Raw genomic sequence first — 27,118 nt, forward strand, 5'->3', positions numbered from 1 at the left:
TTGAACCCTGGCAGTCCTGACTCAGAGTTCTCACTCTCAATCAGTTCTCGAGACAGCCTCCGAGCTGGAGAACAATGTAAGACTTGCCTAGACCCGGTCCCTATGCTCAAAGTCCTTTGACTTCCTGTCATCCCATGTGAGGATGTGTCCAAACCCTCCTCCTCCCCTCCTTTCGTCACCACCTGTGTGTCCTCCATTGCCCTTCCCCAAGGGGGCCCTGATATCCTAATATTCACACAGTCTTTACACACACACACACACTGTGTGTCAGGGGTGGAAGAGTGAGCACAGGAGATGTGGTCCTGGACTTTAGTGGGGGAAACAGGCACTGATCAAATGCTACCAACAAACATTCGCTTTCCTTCTCACCTGAAGGTCCCCACAGAGGCTTGTGTGGAAATGGACTATACAAGCCTGAGTTTTGGCTTCTAAGAGGCCTGCCCTGCCCCCAGCCACAGGCACCCGGGAATTCACTGGCCCTGGTCCTCATGCCTCACCATCAACCCCACCAAGTTCTTAGGTGTGCATGTCCATTTGCTCACTTGCACCACCCCTGAGCCTAGGGAGCCCCCATCCTCCATCCTTCGGATTCACTGGGCATCTGCCAAGTGCTGGGCAACATGATGGGCACCATGCTGGGCACTGGTGATACAACAGTAAGCAAAACAGTCCCTGTTCTCATTGACCTTGGAGTCTCATGGGAGAGACACCACAGCAAGTCATCACATAATAAGTGGAAGATCACCACCATGCTAAGTGATACAGGGGAGAGGCACGGATGCTGTAGGAGTCCATGATGGGGGGTGTGATGAGGATGAGACCTTGCGAAGAAGGGGACTGGGGGAAGGGTGGGGTAGAGGCCAAGGAAAATCTGTCCTCTTTCCTGCACTTCAACAGCCTAAAGCAGGGGTTTTTCCATGCCTAATGTTCCTAGTCTCACCTGTCCCTGACACTAGGCGAAGTACAGCTGCCCTAAGGGACGAGGGGACATATGCAGGGACCTGGGGGTGGGGAGGCACAGACCCTCTGTGCCCTTCTCATAAGGAGCAATGTTTCACTGGCCTTAAAGACTCAGGCTTGGGGAAAGTCTGGCCTGCAGTGGAAGCCCATCCACCACCCAACTAAGGCACCTCCTCTACTCACCTCAACCCATTTCACAGCATCATCATCGCCAAACCCATTGCCCCACAACACACACACACCCCATGTGCCAGGGCACCGAGCACTGCCCAGCTCCAGCATTCCCTGCTTTCACACTGAGTCCAGTGGGGAACCTCTCATGAAGCCGCAGACCCCATGCTGAGGACAGCGGCAGCAGTGATGGGCCCGGGGGACTCTCCAAACTCAAGGCTCTTTCTCTTTTAGGGAAGACATATGGGGGTGGGAGAGAATGATGATTATGGCCACATGCCAGCTACTGTTCAGCTCTTCCTCTCCCTCAGGGCAGGGCCAGTTTTAACTGGGTTAAAAATGTCTGCCCAGCTGAAAAAGCTTCAGCTTGTGAGTGGCCTGGACACAGGCCCACATTCATATTCTGTAGTCTTGTCTTCTGTGTTTCCCCAGTATCTGGATATTTAAATTCTAAGTCCTTGGTAGCAAGAATTCTATTTTGTACCTCCCAGGACTTAGCCATAAAGGAATGCAAAAGAGATCTAAAATAAAAAATGGCAGATTCACTACCTAAGGTCAGAATACCAGTTTTAGCTCAGCCAGAGAGCAGGACAAACTAGGGAGCACATACCCTCTGTCTCTGCTCCTTGTAACTGGCAGGGCTCCACCATCACCCACTACTTATCCACCACACATAAGGAACTACACTGGGCACCAGAGAAATAAGTCATTAAGAACATTTATGGGAGTTCCCATTGTGGCTCAGTGGGTTAAGAACCCGACTAGTATCCACGAGGATGCGGGTTTGATCTCTGGCCTTACTTAGTGGGTTAAGGATCCAGCATTGCCTCCAGCTGCAGCACAAGTTGCAGGTGCAGCTCAAATCCAGAGTTGCTATGGTTGTGGTGTAGGTTGGCAGTTGCAGATCCAACTCAACCCCTAGAGTGGAAACTTCCATATGCCACAGGTACAGCCCCAAAAAGGAAGAAAAAAAAAAAGCATTTCTGGAACGCTTCATAGTTTGCAATACTGTCACATAGATGTCTCAATATTCTGCTTTGTATTGTCAAAGCCTTGGCAACTGCTGTCATCTGTCTGGTCTACCCAATTAGACTGTCAGCTCCTTGGAGACAGCCACCAACAGCCCTCCACATCTCTGCAAGCACAGGCCTTGGCCAGGAGCTCTAGAAACGAGTTGATAACACTCTGTAGGATTCCACAGACCTCAGGGTACTTGGGAAATCAAACCATCAATTTATCGAGTAGCCACTAAATTCCCTGCCCTCGGCGATAGAAATTTGAAGGCAGCTGATGTGAAAAGGATTTCTTCTTTTAAAAAATATGAGGAAGGGAACAGAAACCATTACTCTTCAGAACAAATAACCTAGGAGTGTCCTCTAGGTGTAATGACACATCTCAGCTGTAGAACACGGTACAGGACAGAGAAAATTGTGTACATGTTATTGCTGGTGCTGGTGTGCAACTTACTGATATACTACAGGATTCACCATCACGCTCGGCCTGAATCTCCACATTTCCAAGGTGTAGGATGGAAGCAATTATCTTAAAAATGCTTATCTGATGGGACTCTCTCACTCCTGGGGGGAGAAAAAAAAGGAATGAATGACACTCAGTATCCACGGTAGGATAGAAAGGATGTTTTACCCTCCTTTTAAGGACTTTAGAAAAAATGATAAGGTTGATAAGGTTTCATTTTCCTTTCTGGGCTGATGACTTCTAAAATGATCCAGGCTCCTCAGCAAGTAATTAGCACTCAGAGTAATGGCTCAGAAGGCAAAGGGGCTCCTTGAACTAAGAGGGAAATTTCCTCTCAGTGACTGTCCTGATCAAACCACATGGGTCACGCTACCATTTTAACTTCTCCAAGAGCCAAGGAGAGCCAGCCATCATGCAGACCCATTTTGGACTTCATTTCCACCATACACTTTATGGATGTAGTTATGAGTTTAATAAGAATGGCCATTTGTCTGCAGTCATTTTTCTCCCAACATAATATCCTACAAACATCTGTGACACACATCTGCAGTGTCAATGGGAAAAAAAGAGGAGAAACTTCTCCTGGGGGTGCTGTTATGGGGCTGGATGGCAGCTGGCTCTTGGCTGTTCCCACTGGGGCTGTCCCTTATCGCATTACCCATTCCTTCAGTTATGGATATGAACACCTACTCAGAACTGCTGGCAGCAAATGCCTGCTGTCAGTGTTACTGTTTTTGCATGTAAGCTTTCAAAGACATGGATAATCTCTTAACATTTATATTCAGCATTAATATAAATTTCTTTCTGAATCACAAAATATTTTGGCCTTAAAAAAGGGTACAGAATAATATAATGAATACTGGTCAATCAGTATTTAGTGTAAAAGACAATAAAATTGTTCCTCAAAATCTTCCCCAGAGGCAGTTACTTATTTTTAAGGCAATTTTTTTTTTTTTTTTTTTTTTTTTGTGCCACCATGCAGCACATGGAGTTCCTGGGCCAGGGATCAGATCAGACCCACAGCTGTGAACTACACCACAGCTATGGCAACACTGGATCCTTTAACCCATTGTGCTGAGCCAGAGATTGAACTTGTGGTATAGGGTCAGGGATTTACTTTTTAATTTTTATTACACAGTATCTTCAAGATACACAAACTAAAAAAATACAACAAATCCCTGTTCTTGCTTTATCATTATATCCCCAGTGCCTGGCACACAGTAGAGGCTCAAAAACAGGAGTGATAGAATGACTATATTGACACTTATTACACAGGCAGCAAGTACTTGGCAAATGTCTACAGAAATAGGTGCATCATTCAAACATCTGGTTTTATCCATACTAATAATTTAAAAAATATCCAGAGGGGGAACAAGTTAGGCATATGTCCTAGTTCAGTGTAAGGGAGCAAGTCTGGCAAAAGGAAGACAGGTTAGAACCAGAGGCTGAAACCCAGGACAAGACGGGAGGCCAGATGGCTGTGCATCTGTGTAGCACTGGCTTGTGATCAGAGCTCATTGTGCTCCTGGGCAAGTAAGTCCCAGAGAAGTGCTGAGCAGGAAGTGGGGGCTGGGCCCCCTCAGGATGAGAGGTATGTCACTTTCCTCTCCCCTTCATTTATTCCCAGGAACCAACGCTCTGTTAGTTTGCAAAAACAAATTTCCAAAGACCTAACACACCCTGTCACAGTAGGACTGAAGTAGTAGATACTGAATGATCTTTGAATCTTAAGAGGAGTTAGGATTTCTGCACCACACTAACCAAAAAGTGCCTCAATACAGGATTCTCTGAATAAGCAGTACCTTACTCTGGGAAGCAGTAAAACAAGCAAAGAAACAAAAAAATCAAACACTGAAAATGAAGGAGTAAAATGGGGGTTCGCAACCTATGGTCTGTAGCCCACAGCCTGTTTCTGTAAATACAGTGTTATTAGAACATGGTCGTGTCTTTCCTTTTACATTTTATCGATGCCCCGCTGCACTACAAAGGCAAAGGTGAGTAGTTGCTACAGAAATCACATGACTCACAAGGCCCCCAGATAGTTATCATTTTCCTTTAAAGGAAAAAAAAAAAAAGGAGTTCCCGTTGTGGCACAGTGGTTAATGAATCCGACTAGGAACCATGAGGTTGCAGGTTTGGTCCCTGGCCTTGCTCAGTGGGTTAACGATCCGGCGTTGCCATGAGCTGTGGTGTAGGTTGCAGACGCAGCTCGGATCCCGAGTTGCTGTGGCTCTGGCGTAGGCTGGTGGCTACAGCTCCGATTCGACCCCTAGCCTGGGAACCTCCATATGCCGAGGGAGCGGCCCAAGAAATAGCAAAAAGACGAAAGAAAGAAAGAAAGGAAGGAAGGAAGGAAGGAAGGAAGTCTGCTAATTTCTGGAACAAAAAAAAAAAAAAAAAAAAAAGACAAACAAAAAAAAAACCAATGGACATGTTTAATAAAGAATAGGGAAGAATGGCTTATTAAAGTAATTACTTTCATAAATTCCATTTGCTTTGAGCATTCAAGTACCTAGTCCCCTTAGAGCCTCGGAGGGAACTGCATTCTCACTGGACCAGCTCATGCCCACTGCTCACACCAGCCCTGCATCGCCTTCTCTTTTCTGGGCAGAATATAGTCCTGCCCAGCAGTCTGGAGAATAAGACAGCTACGTGATGCTGGGGAAATTAGGGGTCCCCGTTATCGCTTTATTATCTCTCAGCTTCGAATTTGCCCTTCTTTGCCCTGCTTTGTCACCCTGGAGCTAGACCCTGTGAACATTTCCCCCTGGCCCACTGGGGGCATGTCACACTTGATCAATAGAGGGCACTGCAGTGGCTCTGTAAAGCAGGAGCAGCCAGAAGACATTTGCATGCCTGGTTCTGGTCCTCCACAGTCCTCCATATTGCCCTTGGGAGCCCAGCAGCCTCCCAGGGGAGCTCCTGCTATGTCCTCAGGTCGAGTTCCCCCATTAGCAGCTGCTTCTGAGACCTTCTGGTCCCACCACACACTGGGGTGCTGCAGGCTGCTCACACAAACTGGGGCTTGCCCCCATGCTCCAGCAGGTTCCTTCAACACCAGAGGGCTTTCCTGATCTTGGAGCAGCCCCATCCTCCTAAAAGTGCTGGAAATCTCAGCCCGGGGTGGAGGACTCTCCTAGTCATTAGTTCCTGCATTGGCCACTCTCCTCACCCTCAAGATAGCTCGTTTGCACTTGCTACATCTAGATCCCTAAAGTCTCTTATGCCCCATTTATTAGTTATCTACTACTGCTCTCATGAACAGTTATTTAGAGTAAATTTCTCTGTTGGAGTAACCAGTGTGGTTTCTATTTCATGGGTATCCACCAATTACTCAGAGATGTGATCAGACTCAGGTTTTAGTGAAAAAGTCCTGGTTTTCTTTCCACATGCAGAGCATGGTGAGTCATATTTGGCTATTGGATAAAACTTCCCTGATTTCCAAAGAACCTAAGAAATGCTGCTGTGGATTGGTCACTAGGACTCAGAAGCCAACTGTCTGTCTGTCAGGGAAGGGCTGGGGGAAAGCACAAGGAGCCAGTTTGTGGATTGCAGGCTAACTTCCCAAGCTTTCCCTTTTCTGGCCAGAGGTTCCAGGAATTCAGCACTTCAATTTCCCAGTGACACGAGGATTGCCTTCCACCTACCACGTGGGGGCTCTTCTCCCCAAAACTGGCCGAGTGACTCTCAAAAATCTTATTGTGAAGAAAGGGCAACAAAGCTCCAGGCCATAAGCTTTAGAGCCTGAGGGTTGAGATGGAATAAGAGTAGGAAGACCTTCACCAAGGGCATGGGCGCTCCCCCACCAGCTTAGGAAGGGTGGCATGCACAGTGGCACAGTGCTTTCTCTCTATGCAACCATCCCTCTGAGCCCTTCTCCCCATTCCCGGGTTCCTCACCAAGGAGACTGAAGGCTTGTCGAGTCTTCTCGAAGTCCTCAGCATCATCCACACCCTCGATGGACGTGTCTCCTCCTTGTGACGCATAGAAGAAGTCCTCTGCACAGGCTGTGGTGGGAAAGGTGAGGCATCAGGCACAGGGGACACCTGGTGCATCACAGATCATGGCCCACGAGGATCCCTACTCCCCCAGCAGCTATCCCAGGCCACAGCCTATCTCCTTTCAAATATCATCTTTCTTGACAAGGACAAATGGGAGAGAAAACTGAGTAACAAAAGATAGAAAATTACACCACACTAACAGAATCCGTTGCTGAATCTGTGTTAAACTGATACATGAAAAACATGGGAACATTCAAGTCATGGAGAATTCAAGTGACAATGGGATTCACTATAGACTTTTTTTTTTTCTAATTATAGTTGATTTACAATGTTGTGCCAGTTTCTGCTGTATAGCATAGCGGTCCAATTATATATACATATACATTTTTTTTTCTTATACTCTCTTCCATCATGTTACTCCCAAGAGACTGGATATAGCTCCCTGTGCTGTACAGGGGGACCTCATTGCTTATCCATCCTAAATGTAATAGTTTGCATCTATACCCCCAAACTCCCAGCCCCTCTTACTCCCTCTGCTTGGCAACCACAAGTCTGTTCTCCAGTGAAATAAGTCAAAAAGAGACAAATACCATATCATGTCACTTATTTGTGGAATCTAAAATAGGGCACAAATGAACCTATCTATGAAACAGAAAAAGACACAGAGGCATAGAAAACCATAGCCTTTAAAAAAGGCTCTGATAGACAGTAAAAGGTTATACCCACCCTAGAACCAGGTCTCCATGACCATCAAGAACTTTAGCCTGACAACAGCATTTGTCAAATGAGGGGCAATGATGCGCCCAGGGTGACATGGTTTTTTAAGAGTTGGGGCACCTTGAGCTGTTTAAGCATGTGAACAAATGCAAGTTAAGACCCTCAATCTTTGCTCTCATCCCCCAGCTTAACTCCTCTTCAGCCAGGCCTTTGCAGCCTGAGTTCAAATGGTGAGGAGGGGCCCAGATTCCGTCATAAAATTCAGAGCCACCCTCAGCAAAGGGCCAAAAATGCAGTGAGCCCAGGGGAGTATCTGCACTATAGGGGCTAGAAGTCAGCATTTAAGGCAACAACTGCACCTAATCAAAATTACCCTTGAAAATCACCTAAATTTTCCACAAAATACAGCACCTTTGTGTGGGGCAACCCTGTCCTGCACTCAGTATTTTCAAGTGCACAGTGTTTGATGTTGACAAGATGCCAAAGGTGGTTGCTGGCCACCTTCCTTCCTTCCCGGAAAATACCAGCTACATGATTTTCTCTTGATCTGGCACTTATGGTTAAAGGCACATCAGTTCCACATGCTTAGATGCACCTTCACTGCAACTCCCAGTCCTCCTCCAATACCTGTTCTTCTGATTTGATCTGAGAAGGATTCCCTGAGTGTCTTTCCTTCCTCCATCCTGCTGCCACTGCCCTGGGTTTGATCTCTAGCACCTGTCGTCCGGGGACTGATACAAAGGACTCTAACCCCTCCCTCTGCCCCTGTCCTTTCAAAACCTCCTCCAAACTGCTGGTAACTTGGATCACGCCCCTTTAAATAGGAATTTAAAGTCCTCTGGAGTCATCGTCCTGCTCCACTGCCCTCGAGACCAAGGTCAAATACGCTAAAAAAGACCTCTTGGACCTTCGGTGAAGTGGCTTCTCCGGCCACTACAGCTTCCTTTCTCACCTCTGCCTCCCAGGTACAGTGGCTTGTTTTCGGCCAGTCCCTCAGCTCTACCCAATGTTCATGCCTTCCAGCTCCCCCCCCAACACTTCTCCTTCCCTGTCTCTCCCACACCCGGCCTCAGATCCTGTGCTTTGAGCTCCACCAAACTGCCAATTCCTCCTGTGGTCAGGTCCACGTTCCCAGGCTCAGCTAGGAAGAGGCAGGACTCAGCCTAACCCCTGTCTCACACAGCCTGACACCATCAGGCACGAGCGCACACAGGCCTGGACGGCAGAGTCAGTCCTATCTGATGATGGGAGGCTTCCTGGAAGAATAATATCAGCCCCCTCCCACCCAAAAGGACTATAGCACCTGAGCTGGGAGAGGAAGAGCTTCAGCCTTGAGCCTACTCATAGCTACAGCAGAAGTGAGACTTTTAAGAAGCAACTCACGTTAAGTCTTTGTGGAAGATGGCATGTTGAGATTTTTTTCTATCTATCACCCTATAACCTCACAGAGTAAAGCAACAGCATCAAAGATTTAATAAAAGCAGCCATTCTCTTCTTCTCCTTACCCTCACCTTTCCAAACACGCCATTTGATAACTTTTAGGGTCTATGTCAAGACGACTGAATGTAGTCATCCCTCTGTGTCCACAGGGGGCTGGTTCCAGGACTCCCCCACAGATACCAAAATCCACAGATGCTCAGTCTCTTATAGGAAATGTGGAACACGGTCAGCCCCCCAAAACCAAGCGTTCTGCCAACTGTGGATCGAATTTCGGTTGGTTGAATCCATGAATGTAGAAACCACAGATATGAAGCGTCATGTACATTTACTTCCATTTTTCAGACAAGCAAATGAGGACCACAGGACTCTAAGGGGTTTCCCAGGCTCACTCAGGACTGGGAATCCACATCTTGTTCACTCTCCTCAGGACACGGTTATCTCTGACATCCCACGGCTTAGCCCAAAATACAACCTAACTCATTATCAAAAGTATTGGCTCATCTGAGACTCCAGAAGATGACACTAAACTTTCATATTTGAGGGAAGGATGCATTTGCAGCATCCATCAAAGACCTTTCATTGTCGGCAGCCAGGGCTCCACTGCCTGATGTTCTGAGTCAGAGAGACCACTCGGCTTCCCTGCTTCCAGTCACCGAACTCACACACCCAGCAGGGTCACTTCCTCCCACCGCAGTTCATCACTGCAGGGGCCACCCTGGCCAGTCACAGCATTCCCCACTGAATGGTTTGAATTCTATCAAAATAATCATCTCCTTTCCATCTGCTTTAAGGCTGCAATCACCTCTGTTAACATCACTTCCCAGACTGCCTTAATAAGACAGGTACCCCAGCAGGATGCAGTTATTCCTCCCCTATTTGCTAAGCCTGCCTGGATCTCAGCTTCCCTCTTAGGCCCTTGAAGCCAAGCATCCCATTCCAGAGAGGGGCCTCTTGTCCTCCAGTTTGGGTCTCTTTTAACTGAGAATTCCCAAGGATCTATACACAGCAAAATCCTCTATTAACTGGCTCATTGGATCAGACCAGTTACAGAAGGATTGTGAAGCCAGTGATTGGAAGAGTGGACCACGCTATAATCAAGGCCATGGTCCAGGGCTTGCACTTCATCTGGAGAGGTTGTACTCTGACTTATGCAACACAAGAGAGAGAGTGTTTATACAACTGTATCAATACACCTATGAAACTGAAAAAGAAGAGAGGATTTTTTCCTTACTACCTCAAGGCTGCATTTGAGGGAATGTGAGTCCATTATACCTCTTTTTTTTTTATCATTTATTCACATAGTAACAAATTATTCATAGTATTATTTTTTAAAAAAACTCATCCTGAGGTCATTTTAATGCAACAGCCCACCAACACCAGGCAGAGGCAAATGTGGACAGCCGTGTGCTCATCTGTCTGCTCATCTTCTCACAAGTGCATAAAACTCCTTCAGGGCCAAGAGATCTTACACAGCCTTCTGTGCATTTGAACATTTAGGTTAAGAAAAGGGGGAAGGAGGTTGAGGCAGATCTAAATATTCACTAGGTGCTACTGGCTAGTCCTTCACTTGTTTGACGTTTCCATTCACTCGAGCAGGGTTATCAGTGGAATTAAACATCAAGCTTCAGGGCTCGCAGCCAACCTGCCCACGAGGCAGAAGACAGCCTTGCACTGAACATGAGAGCTTATCAAAGGCGCTTCACTTCACTCCAAGATGCTCTCGGAGGGCACATGCAGGTGAGATTGCAAGAAATTAATCCAACTGGGTAGGTTTCAACTGCTCCAGCCCGGGGCCCAAGAAGCCTGCACTGTGCTGAAACATGGAGTAAGGAAAAGTCATTTTTCACCTCAATGCACTCATGTAAGTGGGGGCAGAAAAGGGAGGACTTCTTTCCTATCACCTTAAAGTTATATTTGGGCTAAAATGGTCCAAATACAGCCAGATGGCTTTTGCCAGTATTCGTTCATATTCTATAAAACTGACCTTAGGAGGTCCTGTCGTGGCTCAGTGATTAACAAACCTGACTAGTATCCATGAGGACACAGGTTCGATCCTCGGCTTTGCTCAGTGGGTTAAGGCTCTGATGTTGCCGTGAGCTGTGGTGTAGGTTGCAGATGCGGCTTGGATCCCCGGTTGCTCTGGCTGTGGTGTAGGCCGGGGGCTACAGCTCTGATTGGACCCCTAGCCTGGGAACCTCCATATGCCGTGGGTGAGGCCCTAAAAAGACAAAAACAAACAAACCAACAAAAAAACCCCACAAAATCTGACCTTAGAAAAATAGTTTTCATCTCCTGCAGCCTGGCCCTGAGAAGTCCAGCTGGGCCTGGGGAAGGAGAGAGGAGGATGGCAGTGGCCCATCATGTGGCCTGCCTTCCTGGTCCCTCATGTAAGCCAACATCAGAGCCCCAAAGTGCCAGCTCAGGGCAGTGCTCATCAAACAAGGCTTGTAATCATCACTCCTTGTCCATGGAGTTTATAATTTCACTGGGGAGCATCGGACCTGCAAGCACTGCAAGTCTAACCTCTGTCTAGACCCCCAGCTCTACCCCACCTGCCAGGACTGGATCTACACACTCCTCCCAAAATACAGAGGACAGGCTGCATGGCTCTGAGGCTTGCCCTCGTCATGCACATCTGTAAGGAGCCGGCTTCGAGGACTCGGAGGCAGAAGTCAGTCACTTCCAAGATGTGGCCCAGCACACAGGAAGGAGAAGGCTCCAGGTCCAAGGAGAGGTGCTACATTGGTGTGGGGTCAAGCCTGCTCCCTCTCCTTGCTTGGCCCTGGCTCTCAACTCCACTAGCTCTGGAGTCAACAGCTTCAAGGCAAACTAAACTGAACAACAATAGCTGGAGGGTGACTGGGACCCACTGAAAGGCTGTCATTCTATCTGATGGCATCAACAAGCTGACATATTCCCCTGGTGCCCCACTTGGGTTGTTCTGGTCTGACCTCAGCATTGCAGGACAGGTGTATATAAGCTTCCCCCCTAATTGGGGGAATCAGGGCAACGCTATCCAGCTAAGGCTCCACAATCCAGTTAAACTTTTCTAAGCTCCTCTCGCACCTTCTGTGAGGCCTCCTGAGCCATCTTTATCTCAACCCTGCTTTATCCTACCCCCGCCTCCTATTTTTTTTTTCCTCAATCTTTAAACCTGACAAAACATGTCAGCCACAGTTAAGAGATAGGCATTAGTAAAACCTCTAGATCCTTAAAGGTAGGACACATTTCTTATGGCATCTGCAGCAAAAATGGATTTTTCAAAATGATAATAATGCAGGTTAATTCGTTCATGCTCTGCAAAGTGCTGCTCCACCCCCTGCTTCTCATCTTCTCATTGTCCGTGGCAGGCAACGAACAGGACATGGAACTCTGAGAGGTCTGGGGGATGTGACCACAGGAGAGACAGAGCTAAGAAGCCACGGCCGGGGACACGGAGCAGAGCCCCCTTTCTCCCTCAGAGCCCCCGGAGCACCACCTGCTGCAGCAGCAGCCCAGGCCAGAGGACCCGCACGCACCCATTTACTCACTTAGTGCAAGCTCTTTAAATTCTGGGAGACTGGCAGCAGCACAGAGCTGGTAAAAGATGTGGTAATTCCTCTCATCATCTGCCTGGAAGAGGAAAACAGGTAAGCAGTGTTAGGGGCAGTGACCCCCCAAGACTGTCCCCTCACCCATTCTAATTCAAGGGTGCTCTGGCTGACAGAGGTCAAGGCTTTTCCTTCACACCTCTGTCACCCTTAATTCCCACCTCCAGATTTTTCATTCACTGTTCTGGAGCCTTGTTCCAACCAAAGAACTTTCACCTCTTGACTTATACAAAAAATAGACGTTTTCTTTTTCTTCCTTTCTAGAACATCACTGCTATTCCAAAAATATGTTGGTTGGTCGAACAGCACTTATTCAGATAACCATGCTATCTGGCTCGTTTTGGGCGGACTCTAATTTCCTGCTTCAGGCTCCTTTTCTCCTCTGGGAGACTCAGAACTAAGTAAAAGCTGTGCCCCTGCCCATCACATCAGGCTGGGGCAGTTACAAAAGGTCCGTGACTGAGACAGGACATACAGCGGACAATGGGGCCAGACCTGCCTTAAACTAGCAAAGTGGTGGTGGTGACAGTGGGAGAGTTGGAGGTGGGGGTTCAGGAGGGCTGAGAAAAGCCAGCAAGGAGGAGAAAGGCCCACGAGGTACCCAGGGAGTCTGGCCAGAGCCACAGCCAATGCATCTGCCTTGCATTCAGCAGAGCAGGCTGTTTGCTTTGCTGCAGTAAAAGGAAGGATGTGGGCAGTCCAACCAACCTGGGAGGCAGAGAGAGCCACTCTTGGGGTTGCACAGGGACCACCATCACAGGCCAGGGTGAAGGAGAAAGAAGGTCACCCACAGGCTAAGGAGTAGTTGGGGAGGAGGGAATGAAAGGTGAGCACAGAGCAAAGAACTGAGTCACATGAGAAGTAAACTCTAGGTATTTGAAAAGGAAACTAAGTGGCAGAGTATGTTTGGTTTTTGTTTGTTTGTTTTTTTACATGTAACTACCAAATAAGATTCCTGGTGAAAGCCAAAACCATCAGACCCTCTATGACATTCCCCTGATCATAAGACTCAAAAGTCTACAATGAACACTACTGTCCATCCATCATTTTATCTTTGGTGTAGAGCACAGGGCTAGTACATGATAGACAATACATGTTTGTTGACTGAATCTAAAAACAATACCCTCTGAAAAATGCCAACACTAGGTAAAAGGTTTTTCAGATCTGATGCCTATAAATGAATACTTATCAATGAAAAACAGAGAGAAAATCAAAAGATCAAGTCTATCCAAGTCAAGGTTCAAAAGGTGAGATGCACTTTGGGCACAGGGCACAGAACAGGGAGCAAGCAAGCATCACCCATCGGACAAAATACGAGGCGGCCCAGTCACACAGCTCACCTGAAAGACCACTCTGGACTTCTCCAACAGGTACGTCCTCATGTTGGCCCCAATGATGTGGTACCTCTTGTCAAAGCCAATCTGAATGTACTTTCCAAAACGGCTGCTGTTGTCATTGCGTGTGGTTTTAGCATTTCCAATGGCCTGTGCAGAACAGACAAACAAAAGGTATGCAAAACAGGGTGGGTTTTCTTTTTTTTTAATGGCCACACCTGCAGCATATGGAAGTTCCCAGGCAAGGATCCAACCATGCCTCTGCAGTGACCTGAGCTGCTGCAGTTGGATTTTTTTTTTTTTTTTGTCTTTTTGCTATTTCTTGGGCCATTCCTGCAGCATATGGAGGTTCCCAGGCTAGGGGTCGAATCGGAGCTGTAGCCACCAGCCTACACCAGAGCCACAGCAACTCGGGATCTGAGCAGCGTCTGCAACCTACACCACAGCTCATGGCAACGCCAGATCCTTAACCCACTGAGCAAGGCCAGGGATCGAACCCGCAACCTCATGGTTCTTAGTTGGATTCGTTAACCACTGCACCACGATGGGAACTCCTGCAGTTGGATTCTTAACCAACTGCACCATAGAGGGAACTCCCAGGGCAGGTTTTCTTAAATTTCAGGATTGTAGGCTTGTGGCAGCACCTCTATTCCCTTCCTCTTCCTTTCTCCCAGAACTTCTCTACTAGTGGGATGACAATGGGCCAACATAAAAGACAATGAAATGGAACTTCATTTTCTTGCTTCCTCTATTCCTAAGGATAGCCAGTGAAAGTTAATTGATGGCCTCTTCAAAGGGAACTAACAGCTGGAAGGTGCACCCCACTGACCTTCCTTTCTTCTTCCTTGTTCCTACCTGGAATGTGCATGTGATGGCTATAGCTGTAGCAGTCACCTTGGAACCACGAGGGAAAAAGTCACAGAAACCATCACTCTGACACCCTTGAGCCACTATATCAATGCTAGCACCCAAGAGCTCTGAATTTCTGTGAGGGAAATAAATCCTCCATTGTTTGATCAACAATGTTGATTAAACACTGGTATTAAACACAGGTCTCCATTAATCAAATGCCAAATACCCCAATTCCCAACTGATAAGTGGTACTTCCTAGAGAGAGACCAAATGTCAACACCCACCCTTCTGCTTGTCATCACTAGGATGTATCAGGAAGCCATCACTTCCTGGGACTACTTCTCATACAGCAGCAGGGAACAGTTCAAAACACTAGATGACAATTAAAAAAAAAAAAAAAAACAAGTGGCTAAAGGACTGGCTTCATGTGTGATTATTCACTTTCTATAAAACATTGCATTGCTGTTGAGTTGGTAATGAACATACATCGAAATCCCTTGCACTTGTTTATCTTTGAGGTGGTTACAACACTTAGAAAACAGCCACTGCAACTTTTCAGTTTTCTAGGAAACTTGAGGTACAAAGAGACTGAAAGAAAATTCAGAGCTTGGGAAGCCCTGCAGGATCCAGCCCAGCCTTGTCTCTCGTCATTCCTGCCCTTGTCTCCAGCCTCTTGCAATCCTGACCTCATTTTTTTTTTTCCTCAAAAGTCCTGCATTCTCTCTGCCCCACTCCAGTTTCACAAACATCATTCCCTCTGCTGGGAAAGCTCTTCCCATGGCTCCCTCCACTGGACTAACTCATCCTCTTTTTTTTTTTTTTTTTTTTTTTTTCGGGTCACACCTGTAGCATATGGAAGTTCCCAGGCTGGGGGTTGAATCAGAGCTACACAGCCAGATCTGAGCTGCATCTGCGATCTACACCACAGCTCGCGGCAATGCTGGATCCTTAACCTACTGAGCGAGGCCAGGGATGGAACCCACATCCTCATTACCAGTTCATTACCACTGAGCCACAACAGGAACTCCTCACCACCTTCTTTAGCCTCAGCTTAAAAGTGGCTTCTTCAGGAAGGCTTTCCCTGACCTCCAGGTGAGGGGAGCACCCTACCACATGCTCCCCGAGGCCTCACTCTGTACACCCTTGTGTCTCCCATACCCTCGACTGCCATAACACCTCAACCTGTCTTATTGAGAGCAGGGTGTGCATGACTGCTTCCGCAGGGGACCTCCTGCACCAAGTCCGATGCCCAGCATACAGCAGGCAATCAAAAACATCAAGTGAAAAGAAGCATAGAGAAACTCGGGTTTCAGTTTTCTTTCCTGTGAAATGAGAGTTTTGAAGTCCTTGTCCTCAAAGGTCACCTGCCTCTTTAGGGCCATAAAATCTCCTGTTGGGGTCACAAATATATATTTTTTTCTTCTAGAGTTTAAAGTGTATAAAGCAACCTACACATCCCATACACAGTGGTCACCTCCACAGGGAGGTGGGGAAAGGGCAACCCTGGTACACTGGGGTTGCTCTGAAGGGCATCTCAGATCATGCAACACACCTCTAAGGTCAGGGCAAGGTTGGAGTCTGGCCAAACTGAAATGACCCTCAAAGAGGTGCTAATCTGAGGAGTGTATGTCATCACGAATGCTCTCTAACATCCACTGACCTTATCCTCTTCAGTGCACCCATTCTCCCTACTTCCCAAGAGAGACCCCTGATTCTTTAAGGCACCATGTGACAAGCCATCATCAGACTTCAGGAAGCCAATTCTGTTTGAAGAGTGGCATGGATGGTTGTATTCCCTAAAATGCAGAAAAAGTGACCATTTCCCAGGCCTCCATCATGAGCCAAGGCCTAGGCTGGGCTCCCTTTAGTTTCTCTGAATCTAGACAAGAACCCCAGAAGATAAGCATTCTTAACTTTCCTCATACTTATGGGAAAACTTAGGCTCAGAAAGCGTAAGCAGGATGCCTAGGGTCACATGGCTGGGAAGTGCCAACAGTAATGCAGAAATTCAGGTACATCTGAGTCCACAGTCTGTGCTCATTCCACTTGGTTCCATCTCCTTTTCCATCTCTCCAAACCACTCACCACGAGACAGGAGCTGCCACCCAACGCAGGTAACGTCTCCCATCTCAAACAGCCTGGTCAAATCAAGGGATGAAGACAAAGACCATTAATCTTCACCTTTATTTTTTCATAAGAAATAGGGGAGAGGAGTTCCCGTCGTGGCGCAGTGGTTAACGAATCTGACTAGGAACCATGAGGTTGCGGGTTCAGTCCCTGCCCTTGCTCAGTGGGTCAACGATCTGGCGTTGCCGTGAGCTGTGGTGTAGGTTGCAGACGCTGCTCAGATCCCGAGTTGCTGTGGCTCTGGCGTAGGCCAGTGGCTACAGCTCCGATTCGACCCCTAGCCTGGGAACCTCCATATGCCGCGGGAGTGGCCCAAGAAATAGCAACAACAACAAAAGACAAAAAGACAAAAGACAAAAAAAAAAAAAAAGAAAGAAATAGGGGAGAGCCTCTCAGAGGATGGCAGGAACCAACTCATTACTCTGACAACCAGTAAATAAGGATTCAAACCACCACCCTAACTTTCCTGTGCAATGTCTATCAGGCTAACAAGTTGGTAAGAAGTTTCTCTTCCTAGACTTATTCCAGCTGATAAGTGCAGAAGGAAAAATAGAATCAGAACTTCACCATTTTATAACTCCTGATGAATTAATTAATAGATCTAGGCATAAGCAATGGTGGCTGACGTCACAAAAAGACAGCTAGATATTCTCTGTGTCTTTTTTTTTTTTTTTTTTTTTTTGGTCTTTTTAGGGCTGTACCCATGGCACATGGAGGGTCCCAGGCTAGGGGTTGAATCAGAGCTGTAGCTGCTGGCCTACACCAGAACCACAACAACTCGGAACCCAAGCTGCATCTGCAACCTACATTGCAGCTCATGGCAACGCCAGATCCTAAACCCACTGCACAAGGCCAGGGATTGAACCTGCGTCCTCATGGGTATTAGTCAGATTTGTTTCTGCTGAGCCTCAACAGGAACTCCCTATTTCTGTGTGTCTTGATGAGAACATACACCACCACCAAGAAAGAATTCTTCGTTAAAAAAAAAAAAAAAAAAAATCAGAGAGTTCATGTTGTGGCTCAGCAGGTTAAGGATCTGGTGTTGCCACAAGCTGCAGTGTAGCTCACAGATGCAGCTCGAACCTGGCATTGCTATGGCTGTGATGTAGGCCAGGAGCTGCAGCTCCAATCTGACCTCTAGCCCAGAAACTTCTATATGCTGCAGGTGTGGCCATAAAAAGGAAAAAAAAATTAAAACTAAATCTAATCAACCTTCTAAATTTAACTACCCTTTTACAGGAAATGCAGAGGACAAAGCAACACATTAACATCAGGAAGATGCAATCAGCAAAGTCAGTTTCTGAATAATTCTAAAGGAGTATCTAGTTTCAACCAAAAAATAAACCAAAAAAACCCCTCAATTCCAAAATTTCAAAAAATTTCAATTTTGTAATTTGTAAAATAGCAACAGGAACCTTTTCCATGCTTAGGGAAAGCATGCCCATTGTCTGAACATCTCTGCCAAAAGATCCTACCCTCCTTACCTCACTAGCCTGCTTTGAGAAGTGATATAATGGATCTACAAACACTTCGAAAGTATATTCAGGTACCCACTAAGGGAAGAGTTTGCTTCTGTTATTACTACCAAACCCATAAACTCTACTCAAGGCATGAAGAAATTCCAACTTCTGTGTGTATGTGAAGAACTTGCATGTTGTTCTTTAACTTTTCAACCCTTGCTACATCTTTTGTTTGTTTGTTGACTTAGAACATATTTTGATGCATGAAGGAAGCAAGCCCATTTGTTATAATTGATAAAAACCCAGGCTTTGACCCTCTGATTCCACAGTCCAACAATAGACAGATATGTGCAAAAACGAACAAATGACAAATGTGGGAAATTCACAGAAGAAACTCACATGACCAGTAAACATCCTCAGCAGAAATCAGAGAAATATAGACTAAACTGACAGACCAGAGTGGAAATAACTAAGAATTTTGATACTATGAAATAACAATGAAGATGTGAGAAAAAAAGAACTGCTGGTCCAAATGAAAATTGCTACAGCCATTCTTAGGAACAATTGGGCATAGCTAGTAAAATTGAACATACATGTACCTAACAACTCAGCAACTGTACTTCTATTACCTTGAGAAACTCACACAATGCACACGTAGGTGTACAAAAGAATGTTTAATGGAGACTGTATTCAACAATAAAAAACACAATCTAAATGTCTACCAATGGGGGAATAGATAAATAAACTGTGATATATTTATACAATGGGATGCTATAAAGCTGGTTAAGTAAACTAGAGCATGATGCATAGATAACTAAAAAAATACTGAGTGAAAAGCAACCTGCAAATTGGTTGCTAAAATATGATATTTATATGTGATATTACAGAACTACCTTCTTTCTGGCTTATGCATACACAAATATGTAGTAAAACAAAAATGGACTAGAACAAATCATTTCAATGTGATCTGGATTATACAATAATAAGATACATATCAACTAGTGTGATAACAGAGAAGGGGGTAATTAGTCAATGCCAGTAGAATGAAAAAGGCTTTAATAAGTAGAAAATGAAGTGGATAAAATAGGTGAATAAAATTTTTCGGGGGGAGGGAGAAAAAGGGATTTTATTTATAAAAATAGTGTGGTCAAAGGGACAGGGGCTATGTAAGAGACCCAGAAAGTAAGGAACGGCTACAATGTTGAAACATGAGAGAAAACAAGAGAGAGAATAAGTAACATATGTTGGGGGTGGATTCTTGTATGAATATGTTCACAGTTGTAGGCCTTCTTGTTTCTTTAGTTAAAAATAAAATAAAATAAAGTCAAACCCTGAAAATTACATAGTAACCAGACTTAGTTTCTGTTGATTTTGTTCACTGTACCCCCTAGTCCTCGTTCTTTCTCCCAAGATGAAGGGAATCTCTGGGGCTCTTGAAGTTGCATGCTCCAACCCTCTGGGCTGGATTTGGGTTCTGTCCCTGCTCTAAGTCTCTTGATTAGCAATGTCCTTTTAATCAGTGCAGACGTGTGAATCAAGGACTCCTGGATGCTGACAAGCTCTTACACAGAATGGAGTCAGAGAGCTCTGGTGCTGACAGTCAGTCACCCCAATCCATCCCAGCCAATGCCAGCCCACCCCCAAGTTGCCTTTAATTCCAACTACCGCCACTTAGTGCAGCCCACTGGAAATGATGCCTTCTCAGACAGCCCTCAACTATCCTCAGGAGGCATCTGCAGTTGCTTGGGTGCAGAAATAAGGAAGTGATGACCAAAACTGATTGCTTTGCTAGGAGGTGCTATCCTTTCCTGGGACAGGGCAGAGTAATCAGGAATCAGCAGTGCCCTTGTATTAGTGGCAATCCTCTGAGCAGCAGCAAAGTTGACTGGGCTTCCTGTCACAGGGCCTAAGTTAGACTCTAAACTTGTGAAATGGTGCGTTTTGGCAGTGCAGAAGCTGCTCTTTCTCTGCTTGGCAACACTCTAATTCCACCCAGAGTTCTTCCTGGAAACAATTCCTCCTTTTCATGTTCATACCCAACATTTCTCTCAAATGTAACACTTAATAACAGCTCCAGGGACAGTCTCTATGAGAAAAAATTCCGTATTTGACAGAATGAGCCCTCTGGACTTACCCACATAGTTTCCAAAGTACCAATTTACACAATTGTAGAAATTTAATGTTTTGAGCCCAAACCACTGTCGAATTTGTTTACATAACATCATGCAAGATTAGGCTGGTTCATGCATACACCCCTCCACCTCTAGGTGTGTGCGTGTTGCTCTCACATTTCTTCCACACCTCCCCAGCAGTTCACCAGCCTACTCAGGCCATAATGCCAAAACATTAAATCATTTTTGACCACTGTCATTTAAAATACAGTCCCAAAGCAGGGACCCAAACAGACAGGTTCACACCAATGGTTAGGGCAGCATTATTCGCATTAGCCCAAAGGTGGAAACAACCCAACTTTCCATCAACAGAGGAACAGATAAACAAAATGTGGTATATACATGCAACAAAATATTATGCAGCCACAGAAAGAAACAAAGAATTGGTGCATGTTGCAAGGTGGAGGAACCTTGAAAACATTATGCTAAGTGAAATCAGCCTAACACAAAAGGACTAATGTTGTATGATTCCACTTATATGAGGGGCACAGAAGAGGCAAATTCACAGGGACGGCAGTTAGAAGAGAGTGTTACCAGAGACTGAATGGAGGGAAAAATAGGGTTCAATGGGTACAGAGTTTCTGTTTGGATGACGAAAAAATTCTGGAAATGGATGATTGTAATGGTTGCACAACATTGTGAATGTACTTAATGCTACTCAACTGTACACTTAAAATGGTTAAGATGGTAAAGTTTATGTTTTACCAGAACAAAACAAGAAAATTTAAAAAATAATTCCTCTCAGGTCCTGTACTTATCTAGTAACATAGTCATCTGTCTTGACTGAATTCCTCTCTTGGCTGACTACATTCAGTCACCAGAGAGTAAACAGGTTTCTCCCCTTCTCTGTTTTGCCCAGAGTAACTACTTTACCTCCAAAAGAAGAAGCATGCCATGTCTTTGCAACCTTACTACCTAAAAAGAAACCAAATTTTGAAACTCAGGGGCAAAGGAGAAGCTGAAATCCTGGTTTCACTCTCATTTGAGATGAAACTGATGCTCACCAGAGTTCTGTCTTAGCTGCCTCCACTTAAGTGCTGGAGGTTGCCCAAAGGAGGCATGGATCCAAGTCCATGATCACCTGCCAAATCCAGGCCATGGCCAGGGACCCCACTCAGGGCTTAGAATAAATGCTGTGAGCAAAGAGGCTACCAACTAAATGTCTGACAATAGGGAGGTAAACAAATTATGCTAAGACCATCTTTTTTTTTGGGGGGGGGGTCTTTTTCTAGGGCTGCACCCTCGCATATGGAGATTCCTGGTCTAGGAGTCTAATCAGAGCAGTAGCCACTGGCCTAAACCACAGACACAGCAATGGGGGATCTGAGCTGTGTCTGCGACCTACACCACAGCTCACGGCAACACGGGATCCTTAACCCACTGAGCGAGGCCAGGGATCGAACCTGCATCCTCATGGTTCCTGGTTGGATTCGTTAACTACTGAGCCACAACAGCAACTCCCAAGACCATCTATTAACGTATGTTTGTAGCCAATATGTTTATAAAATGCTTGATGATACGGGACAAAGCTTATACTTTACATATGTTATATATATACTTTATATATTCTTTATATATTCAGTGGAAAAGCTGGAAGGAAATATATAAAACATTGAACAATAATCAGCAAGCCGCAGGAACATGGTGGGTTATTTCCTTTTATTCTGCCATGTTTTCCCCTGAGTTCTTCCTGCCTTTTGGTCAATTGTTCTCAAAGTGTGGGACCCTGATCAGCAGCATCAGGATCACCTAGGAACTTGTGAGAAATGCAGAGGCTCAGACCTTTCAGACTCAAACTCTGGGGGTGTGGCCCAGCAATCTGCCTTAACAAGGCCTCCAGGCAATTCTGAGGCACAGTCAAGTTTAAGAACAACTATAATCAAATAAAAGGTTTTCTTTTGGTTTTTATCTGCTCAGTTAAAATGCCTTCAACTGTATTGACCCAATTCATGTCAGAACAGATACCAAAATGTGCCTTTGTCTAATTTTTAGTCAATACATTGTGTTCTATTACTCAGCAGAGAATGAAAGTCCCCTGGATAATGCAACGCTGTAGGCAGGAGATTTTGCCTGGATAAACAATGAATTGAAACTCAGAATTTACTCTTGCACTTGGTAAAGGAAAAGGGAGAAAAAGGGGGCCTGGGAAGGTCCAGGCAGGTTTTTGTTCCCCCTGCTCCAAAATAACCAGAAGGAACAACTACATTGGTGCCTGGTGTTTTAATCTACAGGGCTCAAGGCTGGCCAGAAAAATTTGATGCAAGAGTTCCTGTCATGGCTCAGCAGTAGCAAACCTGACTAGTATCCATGAGGATGCAGGTTCGATCCCTGGCCTCGCTCAGTTGGTTAAGGATCCAGTGTTGCTGTGAGCTGTAATGTAGGTTGCAGAGGCAGCTTGGATCTGGCATTGCTGTGGCTGTGGTGTAGGCTGGCACCTGCAGCTCTGATTTGATCCCTAGCCTGGGAACTTTCAATATGCCACAGGTTCGGCCCTAAAAACACCCACACATACACAAAAAGAAAAAAGAAATCTGATGCTATTTTGGCAGCTTTTGTCCTCAAGTGAATTTATTCTTACTAAAACACAAAGGTTGTTCAGGGCTGGCAGAAGGGCCCACACCTACCAGACTGTAACCCAGACAACAATGAAGAGCCTTAGCTTCAAAGGCAGGAAATCAAAGCCGGGCCAGGGACTGTGCAGCTATTTAGCTCAACTTCATCAGAATGGAGCTTTTATAGGAAGAGGAGGAAAAGAGAAATGGAATTCTGACCCTGTAACATGATTCTTTAGAGCAAGATCTGAGTTTTTGGAAACATCTCTGGCCCTACCCTTGCTCGGCTACTCTGAGATGGGGGTAGGGGAGATGTAGACAACACCTGCTCTGGATGGTTCGTGCCAGCATGGGTACCATTTTCTGAGACTCTTCAACATATTCTATGTCATCACATAGCTTCTTTTGACTCTCTTGCCCCTCCAAAGAGAAAATGTCCAAATAATTTTTTGGGAGGAAAAAAAAAGGGAATTTGTTTTATCTAGGCTAACCCACTGCCTGGAAATTGTTGTTCTGATTCAGGGGCCTCATGGCTTCAAGTGGTTTGGTGGGAAACTGATTTGCTGATGCAGGATGGCTTCAAGGCAGGGGCGGACAGCAGAGATGGCAGTAGACAGGGAAAGAATGTCATGTCACTCTTTTCAAGAGTGTCAAGGGACACGGAAACCAGGAAGAGGACACTCTATCCAATACTGGGGTCCTGGGCTACCAGGTCAGAATATTCCCAAATCTGTGGTTTCAGGGGCACCTTTATAATTTTTTCCCGAGCATAGACAACGGGTTCTCAGGGAAAGGCATGAACACTGACCACGTGGGCTTCTTCCAAGACCTCTGAAGAGCCATGCAAGGCTGGACACTCAGCCGCCTTCCTGCCCACAGGAGAATGCCAGCCAAGAAGGCCAAGGGATTTGGATGGCTTTACCTCCATGATGGGACTGGATGCCAGCACCTTCTCTTCGATGTTGGTGTCACTGGCGGAGCCACTCACGGTGGCAAAATAGCGCATGGCATACTTGGCTGACACGGTCTTGCCAGCTCCAGACTCCCCACTGACTATGATGGACTGGTTCTTCTCGTCCCTGGAAAGAAAAAAGCCCTGGTTAGTCACTGGCATTGAAAAGCTCTACTGACAAAGGGTGAGCCCAATCGAGCATCCCTTCCTTTCTGAGAGATAAACATGAGGGATGGCATAAAAGAGCCGACCTTCCTTTGCACGCTTGCACAAGCTGTGAAAGTGGGTGAAAGAAAGGAGTTCAGAGAGGGGTTTACAAATGGTACATGCCCTATTTTATGACCCATAGGAAAGGGGACCCATCCATTGGATCACTCTCCCAAGTTCTCTCTGGGTGTAATATCCCCTTGATCACCTCCTTATACATACACCGCCTGAGAACTCACATAGATACACTTCCAGGTATATAGTCTCACCTTTCTGTTACATGCCCATCATATGCTGCTGTGTAAGTTACACTTTCTTCAAGAACAAGGATATATTCTTCTCTTGCATTTGAGCCTAGCCTGCCAGTAGACCTACTTGTGAACATTTCTGTTCATGCAGATGTATCACAGAAGCCATGCTACTAACCGCCAAACTGATCCTGCCTCAAGTTTCCCACAGATTAGATACAACAGCTATCAATTGCAATAACAGGGAGTTCAGTCAGATCAAACGGAAGGCAGAAAGAAGAAACTCTATATCCGATCAAATGCATCTCCGTGTATCCCTTTAAAACAGATAATGTGAAGACAGACAAGGAATGGAAAGAACAGCCTACTTGGTCTCCAAGGAACGTCGATGTTCAAGTGAAGGTAAGAATAAAGATTTGGGCCACAAGTTTTGGAAATGAATCTCTTCTAAGTTCACCCATCCACCACCAGGATTGCTTTCAATTTCTGGTGCCTCTAACAGTCTTGGAGAAGAAGCAACTTAGGGATTGACCATCCTCTTCCTTTCCAAGTGAAGAAGCTGAGAAGCCTGAAGGTAAGTTTAGAACATAGGTGTCCCAGCACCAGCCAATGCTCTTAACACCAGCTCCTGTGGCTTCCTGGGCAGAGCCGGCTGTAGAAGAAGGAACAGGAAGCCTCCACAGGCTGCCAGCCCCACCTGGCTAATCATCAGCACAGGAGAATGCATGTTGACCCTGCTTCTGATCTGGCCTTACAGCCGAGAAGCTGAAAAAGTGGTGTGATGATACTGATGTCAACTAGAGAAGGACTAGAAAGACAGATAAGATCCAGCCCAAAAAGGGGGCACCAGGGAGAGGGCTGGGTGTGGTAGCTGGGCTGAAGACACCTTAACCTTCAGCTGCTTTTCAAGGTCAGCAAAGAGCTATGTGGTCTCAGCTCACATGCATTGTCATTAAACAGGGAGGGACCTGAGTGAATATACGTAATATAAGTGGCTGGTACACACTACTGCGAAGATGAAGCTGGAAAACAAACAAACAAAAAACCCAAAACAGATCTTTCAAATTGGCTCTACAACCAATTACTTGGAAAACTACTTTGTATTTGGAGGGTGGAACAGGAAGTGGCTTTCTGAGAGCCCGTATAGTTCTGGGATACCACTGTCACCAGTGTCTGTGTCCCCTCCCCTGTTCCTGTGAAATCTTTACATTGCAAGGTGGTCTCTAATGAAGCCAGTGGATGCTTATATTTCTCATTCTCTTTAATCTTTTAAATTTTATACAACATCCACTGGCCTCTGGGGACCACAACAGGTGTCACCCCTCCTCTTCTCGACACCATCATAATCCATTCCTTAGAGAACTGCTCAGAAGCACAACCATCCCAACCCACTAGGAGTAAAATAAGCTGGATTTTAACCTCTAAAAGAGACCCAAATTCGATGCCACATTTAAAACTCCTTCAGTATGGAACAAGGAGAACTAAATTGTAGGAGCCACACCCAAAGTTTGGAGTTTTGCCCCAAGTCTGTCTGTTTAGCCTAAAATGGCTGAGCACAGGTTGTGTCTCTGACTTAGTCCTTCGCAGAGAACCAAGTTGAATGGGGCAGTATATACTGCCCCATGAACTTAATAAAGATCTGTGGGATCAATGCATGGATGCCAAGAAAGAATTAATCAGATCAACAGGGGTGTGGGGGTGAGTGTCACCAGGCCCCCAGCAGCAACACAGCACACACTGGGCACTGGACAGCAAGGAGACCCAGATAACATACTACATCTAGTGCAACAAAGAAAGCACAGACCAGTAACACCTGTCAATTTGCCCTTTCATGTCAAGATGGGGACTGCCCTGTATATCACTGGAAAATGACTGAAGAGCCATACATTGTGCAGGAAAAGACTTATACAAGAGGCAGAAAAGTTTGAGGACCAAGCAGACATTCCAAGTGTCAGTGGTCAGAAAGTCAAAAAGGCAGGGCTAGTTTAAGTGTCAGGACCTCATAAAAAGAGGGGATCAAGGCAGGGAAACAGAAAAAAACCTGCCAGGACATGGAGGCAAATTTTGGTGTTCTGATGAAAATGCATATACAGGGCCAAGTTATTATTCAGAGTTATAAATATCTCCAAGTGTTATAAATCTTTCCTTCAAGCTCTTGGACATGAGGAGGTATGGGCAGTGACCATTAGTGCTAATTCTTGCCTAATTTGGTGGATGTTTGACTTGATGCCAATAAGAAGGCTAAAGTTGGGGAAATTCAACTCTTCTTAGACTATCAAGGTCCTTTTAACAACTTACCTAACTTAAACCAATTTAGAATATTTGAAAAAAATTGATGATTTTTTTTTTTTTTTTTTTTTTTTTTTTTTTTTTTTTTTTTTTTTAGCACTGCACCTGCGGCATATGGAAGTTCCCAGGCTAAGGGTCAAATCAGAGCTGCAGCTGCCGACCTACACCATAGCTTACGGCAATGCTGGATCATTAACCCACTGATTTTGAGGCCAGGGATCTAACTTGCATCCTCATGAATGTTAGTCAGATTCGTTTTCCCTGAGCCACGATGGGAACTCCCAATTGATGACTTTTATTTAGCTCCACCGCACCTCTGTACATAGTATGCATTCCCATTCCTAGTCTTCTCTGGGCGGGGCACACATTCCACATCTGTAGACTATTTGTAACAGCCCATAAGCTGGCCTTAAGGATGATGTATAACAGCACCCTCGCTTTGTTCTGTACATATTAGCTTTGCTTCCAACCTAATTAGAGAACATAAATCCAGAATATGGTCAGTGAAAACCAACTTGATTTTGAACCTCAAATGCACTGATGAGCTATCTGACTTTGGACAAGGCGGTTA

At 45.7% G+C, this 27,118-nt stretch overlaps 1 protein-coding gene across 5 annotated transcripts in view; it reads right to left on the bottom strand.

Moving 5' to 3' along the window:
- The window catches only part of MYO5B (myosin VB), a 386,641-nt gene that overhangs the window by 129,040 nt on the left and 230,483 nt on the right, over window positions 1–27,118 (bottom strand). For all 5 annotated transcript variants that reach the window (XM_021093027.2, XM_021093023.2, XM_021093028.2 and 2 more), the window contains 5 exons: window positions 23,774–23,930; window positions 13,696–13,839; window positions 12,296–12,377; window positions 6,507–6,614; window positions 2,599–2,708 (listed from right to left, as the gene is read on the bottom strand). In XM_021093027.2, coding sequence (XP_020948686.2) covers window positions 2,599–2,708; window positions 6,507–6,614; window positions 12,296–12,377; window positions 13,696–13,839; window positions 23,774–23,930 — 601 coding nt within the window. The remainder of the gene's footprint in view (window positions 1–2,598; window positions 2,709–6,506; window positions 6,615–12,295; window positions 12,378–13,695; window positions 13,840–23,773; window positions 23,931–27,118) is intronic.

This window comes from Sus scrofa, chromosome 1 (genome assembly GCF_054392235.1).
Source record: "Sus scrofa isolate SSC_HxYL_T2T_F1_AM1 chromosome 1, Sscrofa_HxYL_maternal_Yorkshire_Landrace_v2.0, whole genome shotgun sequence".
In the NCBI taxonomy this organism is placed as follows: Eukaryota; Metazoa; Chordata; class Mammalia; order Artiodactyla; family Suidae; genus Sus; species Sus scrofa.